At 42.1% G+C, this 9,515-nt stretch overlaps 1 protein-coding gene across 2 annotated transcripts in view; it reads left to right on the forward strand.

The window, feature by feature from the left end:
- Positions 1-9,097, forward strand: part of TXLNB (taxilin beta) — a 104,990-nt gene extending 95,893 nt beyond the window's left edge. For both annotated transcript variants that reach the window (XM_029596459.1, XM_029596458.1), the window contains exons 8-10: positions 2,001-2,093; positions 6,330-6,425; positions 8,009-9,097. In XM_029596459.1, coding sequence (XP_029452319.1) covers positions 2,001-2,093; positions 6,330-6,425; positions 8,009-8,992 — 1,173 coding nt within the window. In that variant the 3' untranslated portion in view covers positions 8,993-9,097. The remainder of the gene's footprint in view (positions 1-2,000; positions 2,094-6,329; positions 6,426-8,008) is intronic.
- The last annotated feature ends 418 nt before the right edge of the window (positions 9,098-9,515 follow it).

The raw sequence follows: 9,515 nt of genomic DNA on the forward strand, positions 1-9,515 counted from the left end.
TCACCCCCATCACAACCCCCACCTCCGAAAAAAGTGCCAGGGATGGAATTCATCCCGACACCCACTTACCCGTTCCATGGGGGTCCTGCATAGAAAAAGGGAGAGGAGAGGCCCATTCGCCTCCTGCCATGCTAATGTCCCTTAAAAATGGTACTGGATGACCAAGAGATGGGCGCCATAGTTGGCCAGCAGCATTTTATTGTACGGCCGTACAAGAAAATGGGGTCAGCTGGTCTTGAGACCAGGGCTAGTTTAACCCTGGGGGGCTCGGGGAAGTCCTAAGGAGACCTTGGGATGGGCTCAGAGTATTAGACACCTTAGGTGAACCTTACGGCCTTGTGCCTCCCTCCTTGCCTTCCCGCTCCAGGTTGCACCCTTCTTGCATACAATTAAAATATTATGCATTTATAATTACAGATCTTACATGAAAAAGGACATGCAAAGTATTTATTTTCTACCTGTCAGCCACTTCAAAGTGGATTATATTCAGGCACTATAAGTATTTCTCTGTCCCAAGAAGGCTCACAATCTGAATTTGTGAAGTGACTTGCCCAAGGTCACAAGCAGCAACAGTGGCATTTAAACCCTGACTTCCCTGGTCCATAGCAGGCTGCTCTAATCACTAAGCTTTTCATCCATTCCACTTGTTCTATATAAGAACATAAGACCATGCCATACTGGTCAGACCAAGGGTCCATCAAGCCCAGCATCCTGTTTCCAACAGTGGCCAATCCAGGCTACAAATACCTGGCAAGTACCCAAAAACTAAGTCTATTCAATGCTACTGTTGCTAGTAATAGCAGTGGCTATTTTCCAAGTCAGAACCTTAATTAATAGCAGGTAATGGACTTCTCTTCCAAGAAGTTATCCAATCCTTTTTTAAACCCAGCTGCACTAACTGCACTAACCACATCCCCTGGCAACAAATTCCAGAGTTTAATTGTGCGTTGAGTGAAAAAGAACTTTCTCCAATTAGTTTTAAATGTGCCACATGCTAGCTTCATGGAGTGCCCCCTAGTCCTTCTATTATCTGAAAGAGTAAATAAACATTTCACATTTATCTGTTCTAGACTTCTCATGATTTTAAAGACCTCTATCATATCCCCCCCTCAGCTGTCTCTTCTCCAAGCTGAAAAGTCCTAACCTCTTTAGTCTTTCCTCATAGGGGAGCTGTTCCATTCCCTTTATCATTTTGGATGCTCTTAGCCGGTTAAGTTATTCAGATAACTTATACTTGCCAAATAGCAGGTTTAACTTAGCTGAATATAACTTATCTGATTAAGTAGAAGCTTGTTTGGGGATATTCAGCAGCATAGCCATGCCACTGAATATGCCTTTTAACTTAGTCAGATGAGTCATATCCAGCTAAGTTGCATACCCAGATAACTTTAAAAATCGGGCCCCGTATCTCTGTTGTACTTATGACAAATATGACTTCATTTTATATTATCAGATTTTTAACATTCCAAGTGGAGTATTTTTCACAAATCTAACATTGACTTACATTTTATTCTTTAGTAAGCAGCTCAATTCTGTTACAGGCATGCTACAAACTGTGGTCACAGACAGAATGTCATTCTTCAGGTTTTTAATAAACTTTGAATATTGTCCTATCTCCCCCTTTTCCCCCCTACTTCCCCCGTCCCCTCATTATAATTACAATAACATTTGGAATTAAAATGTAAAATCTTTGTATCCATAGTACTCTACAAGCAAAAAAACCCAACAACCTCAAGTTATGTTGTTGTTAAGACTGAAAACTTAAGAAAATATAACAGTATTTACTAAAATAGTATTCTCCTGTATCTTAGCCGCACAAGTGTAACATCAGATTCATGCCTTATTAATTAATGCAGATCTGTCAGCTATACATGCAGTTCCTTCAAATTTGTATTCAACAATATTCTGTATATACCATTTTTTTTCCCTTTAACGTTGCATTTGAAGGAAGAATCACAATTTAAAACTGATCTGGTCTCTCATTCCCTGTATAACTATAGATTACACTATACTCTGAAAGGTTTGACGAATTCCAAAGTTCACTGAAAAAAAGCAATGAAGTATTTGCTTCTTTCAAGCAAGAAATGGAAAAAGTGAGTACCAAGTCTTGATCATTTAATCTGTCCTTAGTAGTATGGGCAAATCCCTTTTAAGGTGTTTCAAAAGACCAGGTATAAATATGAAAATGTATATGAACTATGAGACATGAACTACTCGGTATAAACCTGGCTGGGAGGCTTCTGCTTTGTCTTGTATTCTGTATTTTGCACATCACTGTTGTGCCTGAAAGCACTGGGTTGTGTAGAACTTACTCTGTTTCTGCAGAGGAAAAAAAATGTAAATTCCACCCCAAAAAAAAAATGTATAGACGTGAGGTCTGCTGCTTATGCGTATTTCCTGAAACCCAGTGCAATGACGAGCATTCCAGTTGTGTACCATAAAATGTTACCATTCACTGTAAGCACATGAAATATGAAGATTTACAATGAAAGGCACAGGAGTATGCTGGACGAAATGAACTTCACTGGGAATCTTTAGAAACAAGGGTGAACAAACATGCTGTAAGTGAAATGATACGCGACCAAGACAAGAGGATCAGTAAACACTAGGAGTTCTTTATTATGCACAAAACATCATAAAAAATGCCCGACTCAGGCCGAGTTTCGCTCTTTGAGCTGCTTCAGGGGCTACTTCCGGCTGTAATTTTGACAGGTTTGCTGGCATCTATTCGGTAGAACTTTTGTTCCGATTGAACGGATCTAATCACTGAAGTGTCTGCACCGACATTCGAATGGTGGTGGCAATTGTTTAAACATTTTTAAAGAAACGGAACTGCTATATGAAGACAGACCACCGGCATTACACAAATAGCCCCTGAAGCAGCTCAAAGAGCGAAACTCGGCCTGAGTCGGGCTTTTTATGATGTTTTGTGCATAAAAAAGAACTCCTGGTGTTTACTGATCCTCTTGTCTTGGTCGCTACTGCAATATTGGATCAGTTTCCGGTTTGTTTCTTTAGTGAAATGATATGGTTTCTTCATCAGGTCAGTGAAGGGGTAGTGTAGTTACACTGGGTTTAAATAATACAGAGTCAGCTCGGCCTTAGGTTGTCTGCATATGTCCTGGGGGTGACAGAGGTGTTTTGAAGATATCCTTTTGAGTGAGACTGTGTTCTTAATCCCAGGGCATGGTTTCATAATTGTGAGTCTGTTAATCAAACGTAACCTTTTTTTCCAGTGGGTGTGCTGTCTTCCAAAGGGCCATAAAAGAGTTTGTTTCTGTAGGCATATTTCCCCCTCTTTGCTTGTCTCATGGCATGGGTTCTTTCTATCGGGGTAAGGCTAAACTTCGTGGCCCAGGAACTAGTGTGACTGTACTGTCTCTCTCTTTCTTTCACTCGGTGAGGGTGCTGCAGGACAGGACCTAAGTATTGGATATTCAGAATAAAATCTATTGTGATTCTCTTTAATATAAATAAAGTTCAATCAATCAAAATTGACTAGTCCACCAATCATCTGTATTTACATCTGGGTACCGCTGGTTTCTTTCACTGGACTCTACTCTGTGTATGTGTACTTATCCTTCAGGGAGTGAGCTGAGAAAAATCAGTTAGGCAGGGCAGTGAGGATACCCTTAGTCACGAAAATGTACCTGAGGTCCACACAAGTCCAGATCATCCCCAGCCTGGGTTCTATGTCCCAAAGGGTGAAAATCCTGTTGTGGGTTTCCAAAAAGCTCTTGCCCCTGCTCCTCGGACTCCTTCTGAAGTGACCTCTCGTTAGGACAGGTGTGCACTGGAAAAAAAACCAGACTGATATAGCCCAGCTTCAGCTGTGAGGAGGGGTGGCACGAAACCACCTCATAAACCAAAAAGGGCAAAACCCTTTCAAAGTCCAGAGCGCTTCTCCTGAGGTGATGAGTCACTGCTGCCCTTCCACTTTAGGGGAAGGAATACGTGGGTCTTCTCACCCCTGGCCCTTGGATACGGGTCATGCCCCTTACCAGAACTGGACCAGGGTTTCACCATAAGGGAAAATCCCAAAAAAACCTTGCCCTAACTGTAACCAAAGTCTCTTTTTCCTAACTGGAGGCAGACCCTGGGATCTCCTGAAAAATCTATCATCTTCCAAAACCGGCTCCTTCCTCTCCAGAAGCCAAATCAAAATGACCACACTCTCTCGCCCACTAGCCCCCCCCCCCCCCCCCCCCCCCCAATGTGCATGAAGGAGCTACCATTCACAGCCAGCCTCAAGGTGAGGTACTGTAAGGAAATAGTTTATCCCACTAAGCTGGAATATCTAAGACAGGGATTGAAGGCCATCTAGTGGAGACCAAGTAGTCTCTAAACAAAGGAAGCGTAAAGGACGTGTGGTGATTGGGGTGCAATCAGATAATTCACAGAGGAGAAGGGACTATTCAATGTTGCTTTTCCTGTCCAGGAAAAGATCATACAACCTTGCCTCTGGGGCAGGTCCACTACGCCATCTGGTGGACCATTTTTGTAACCTTGAAACCACAGAGACTGGTGTGAAGTTCCAAAACCCAGCATCAGCAACTCCCTCATTTTATACGCTCCAGAGTGGGGTTGCACTTGTGAATTTTCTCTTAAGGACCCTGATTGTGAAATCATTAAGGAAAGGGATCTTCCTTCGTGAAATGTTTGCCTCTTAAGGTAATGCTCACTTCTTCTCTATAATGTGTCTGTTTTTAATTCTTTGGCTTGTTTCATCAATGTAGCATCCCTCTTTGCATTTTTTTTGTATTGGATCATATATACTATACGCACAGAGAAGTGTGAATGTGAACCCTTTTATTTCGGATGCCTTTCCCATTTGGGTAATCCTGTGATATGTGCTGGCACAGCCTGCGTCGGGGTATCTTCAGACTTTGGTGCCATTTTCTTCTTTCAGAGTTTTAGTTTGGAGCTTACTTCTCATTCGTATTTGTTTCGGATTGGTTGGCTGCCAGTAGGCTAGAACTGAGGAAGCAGGAAATATTTCTTTCAGTAATTCATTCTCCAGTAGTAGTGGTTACAGGTCTTTTATGATTTTCTTTTGGTTTTTCTAGCTTTGGGTTGTGTGTTACTACGCGTGGTACCCGCTCTATGGTTCTTCTCTTCTTGCCTTGTAGAAGGCTTTCCCTGGGTGTTTTGAACAAAAATGCGCTTGGAGATGATTTTGGGGGTGATGGCCCTTTTCTTTGAAACATTCATTTAGAATTTTGAGGTGCTTATGCCCTATCCTTTGGCTCAAAGCAAACGAATATGACTATGTAGCTTGGCTGTTTAATGGGATTTTTTTGTATGTGAAGGATGGAAGCTAGAGCTCTGAAAGTAGTTGCATCTAGCAGCTGGTCTTCTGTAGACAACCTAGGGTCTAGCTGACTCTGCACCATTATTTAAATCCGGTGTAACTGTGCAGTTTAATGAAGGGGGCATAACTGTTAAAAGATAGTCACAGATGTATTGAGTTAGTTCAATAAAAAGGGATCATCTACAACTTGTTTTCCACCCTTATTTCTACAAATTCAAGGAAACTAACAGGGCAGCCACAATACCTTGCTGAAACTATAAGTCTGCAAAGCTTATGAACATAGTGCAGGGTGCTCTTTCAAAAGACAATAGAAAGAAAAAAAATTAAAAACCACACAGTAGAGATATTTGCAGCCAAAAAAGGTGACATCATATCTTTATGTAACTATATCTTTTGTTCCAGTTGGCTGCAAAGCTTCTAGTGTAAACCCTAGATGTATATCATGGGCCATGACTACTGATCCAGTTATGGCCTGAAACGAAGTATACATTAGGAGCAATGAGGAGTCAAAGCAGGCCTTACATTTCTTTTGTAAAATTTTTCACATAGTTTGCTGGTCCATAAAAAGGGTGGCAAACTCATGTTGTATTCCAAACTTTGCATAGGAACTTAGGTCCAAAGGTTGTAATAATTCATAAAATTCCAGGCCCCTAACAGGGGCTCTTTGGCTGCAGTGCCCAGACAAAGTGGCTGTCTTGTGTTGCGTGGACCTTCATTCAGTTGCCTCTAGCTCTTGAACCAATAGAGATCCAGCTGAAATTGTTGCATAGTTTTATTTGAGGCCCCTAGTGAACATCCACACAAAATGTTATTAAATTTGAAGGTCGAGCGTGGATGATTTTCTAGCTTGGCCCACTTTACATGGAATGTCCCTATTGTACCACACTGCTCTCAAAAGCTCATGTGCAACATCTCTGGATAATTCTCTTGTTGATGCAACAAAAACTATCACGACCTGCAAAAGGCATTAGATAGTGGATGTAACTAATATTTGGAATTTCTACTCCAAATTCTGTAGATGACAAAGAAGATGAGGAAGCTGGAAAAAGAGACCACAACATGGAAATCTAGATTTGAAAACTGCAATAAAACTTTGCTGGATATGATTGAAGAGGTAAGTAAACTATGGTGACATTTTTTTTTTTCAGTAAGGCCCTAACTGCATAGAATAAGGTGACTTTATAACACCAAGGTTTGAAAATTGGGCTGTTGTGCAAGTAGATGCATGTGCTTCTACTTGCACAACAAGTAGGATGGAGTAAAACATGGCTGTAAAAAGTTGGGTATGTCAACGGAATGCCGTCTTCGTGCATATCTTTTTATACTTGGACATCAAGTACCTGACCCCGGAAAGCCTCATTTTCCATTGGTTAACAGGCGGTTTTTAAAGCCCTACGCATGCCAAAGCCGGGAGATACGCAAGTATCTCAGGCCAGCACACGCCGTGCGGAGTTTAAGAGACGTCTGAGTATGCGCACAACTCGGGAAGTTAAAAAAGGGGGCAGACCTCACAGACCTTTATCATGGGTTACAAAAAGTGTTTCAGCACTAAGCACAGTTAAACTGCAATATGTACACAGATACAAACATGTACCCACTGCTGGGGACAGAACACTATGCACAGGTGGGGGCGTAGTATTTCCAGGATAATATTCAAAGCAGATTTAAAAGCACAAGTCCGCTTTGAAAACGTATGCAACATATATGCATATTTGCTGGCTAACTTATGGATGTTACAAAATTACCCCCAAAATTGGTACTGTCAAAATGTGTTACATTTCAGTTGCCCAGATTTATTTATTTTTTTTAATTTTCCTTTCTTGGAGGGACATAGTTAAAAGGGGGATCTAGTCCTCTTGGACTTTTACTATATATTTGAGCCTGGCTGCGGTTTTACAACTTTGTCTCTAACTTAAACATTTGGGGGGAAAATATTAGCCTTTGGCCTGAAGAAATATGGCTGCATCCGAGCAAGCTCCTCCACCTCACTCTCAACTTTTACTCCAATGTAAGTCATTTCCGTCGTACATTCTGTTTTAAACAGAAGAGTCTTATATTAAAAGCATAATCAATTGTGGATCCTCGAGTTAAGGCACAAGTAGGATATCTCAGCAGGGTTACCTTCTTTGCATACAGTAAAAGGCAGGGCTAGCAAAAAGCTTTCGGTCAGGGCTTCCCAAATCTGACCTGGTGACCCCACAACCAATTGGACTTTCAAGATATCCACAATGAAAATGCATGAGACAAATTTACATATAGTGGGTCTTCGATGCATGCACGTTTACCTCATGCATATTCCTGGTGGATATCATGCAAAGCCGACTGGCAGTAGAGTCACCAAATCAGATTTGAGAAGTCCTGTTCCAGGGAATGCCTCCTCCTACCTCACCCAAAACCTGCACGCCCAGGTGCATAAGCATACCAATGGCACAAAACCAGATAAGTCATAAGCTGACCCAGATACCTTCTCTGAGACATTAGAAAAATTGTCACAGGCCAAATACGAAGCTTAGACATTTTGCAGGCTAGAGGTCATCACCAATTATACATCTTCCAGCTTCAGCTTGTCATGGAAAAACCTAGGGATTCCAAGTCATCATTAAACGTCAACCAACACCAGTGATGTTAGTCCTCACATTAGTGTGTAGAGATCCCACATTTGTTGGCCTATCTAACATGTTATGCTTTATCTCACAGAAAGCCATGCGAACTAAGGAGTATGAATGCTTTGTCGTAAAAATTCAGAGGCTGGAGAAACTGTGCAGAGCTTTGCAGGAAGAGAGAATTGAACTTTACAAAAAAATCAAAGATGCAAAATTCAGTGATGCAATGGGAGAAGAGGAAGAGGAAGAGGAACTCTTTGAGAAAACCAGTACTAGCACTACTACTACTACTACTACTACTGACCAGGCTGGTGCAGATCTCTCCAGTATGGATCAAAAATTGATGAAGAATCCAACTACATCCTTCATGGTGATGCATTACCTACAGGGAGAATACAATGTATCAAATGTAGGCAGCAGCACAGAGCCAAGTAAACCTGAAGATGAAAGCCTTCCCTCCCTCATGGAGCCAGAGCTTCCATCCCTCAAGGAGCCAGAGCTTTCCTCCTTCACAGGGCAGGAGCTTCCCTCCCTCAAGCAGCCAGAGCTTTCCTCCTTCACAGGGCCAGAGCTTCCTTCCCTCAAGGAGCCAGAGCTTTCCTCCTTCACAGGGCCAGAGCTTCCCTCCCTCAAGGAGCCAGAGCTTTCCTCCTTCACAGGGCCAGAGCTTCCCTCCCTCACAGGGCCAGAGCTTCCCTCTCTAATGGAGCCAGAGCTTCCCTCCCTCAGAGAACCAGGGCATAACTCTTCTACAGAACCAGGGCATCCCTCCTTCAAGGAGCTAGAGCTTCCCTCTCACACAGAGCCAAAGCATCCCTCCCTCCAGGAGCCAACGCATAGCTCTTCTGCAGAACTAGGGCATTCCTCCTTCAGGGAACAACAGCTTTCCTCTCACATGGATCCAGAGCTTTCTTCCTTCAAGGAGCCAGACCATAGTTCTCAGTCAGCAGCTTTGTCTGAGCAGCCAGATCTGGTGCCTTTAGCTGAAGGAAGTGAAGGCGCTACAACTGTGTGTATCTCACCTTCTGCTCATCCCAAGCACCTGTTGATAGATGCTGACTTGGAAGGAATAGATTAAATAATCTTGTGCTCTGACTTGTACTTTATGAAAATTAGTCCAGGAAGTCACAGGAAATTGATTTTAACAGAATGTAATACATTTCTAAACTTCCCTTTCCACCAGTATGCAGAAAAATTGTATTTTGTTTTTATTGTGCATTACACTCAGTATTCAAAAAGTAATGTTCACAGAACCAGATGATTTCCTAATTTACAAAACAAATCACTTCACTGGAATTTGTTGCCAGAGGATGTGGTTAGTGCAGTTAGTATAGCTGTGTTTAAAAAAGGATTGGATAAGTTCTTGGAGGAGAAGTCCATTACCTACTATTAATTAAGTTGACTTAGAAAATAGCCACTGCTATTACTAGCAACGGTAACATGGAATAGACTTAGTTTTTGGGTACTTGCCAGGTTCTTCTGGCCTGGATTGGCCATGTTGGAAACAGAATGCTGGGCTTGTTGGACCCTTAGTCTGACCCAGTATGGCATGCTCTTATGTTCTTATGAAGGACCCAGTGTTCAAAATATTTTTGCCTTAA

Source organism: Rhinatrema bivittatum, chromosome 3 (genome assembly GCF_901001135.1).
Source record: "Rhinatrema bivittatum chromosome 3, aRhiBiv1.1, whole genome shotgun sequence".
NCBI classification, from domain to species: domain Eukaryota; kingdom Metazoa; phylum Chordata; class Amphibia; order Gymnophiona; family Rhinatrematidae; genus Rhinatrema; species Rhinatrema bivittatum.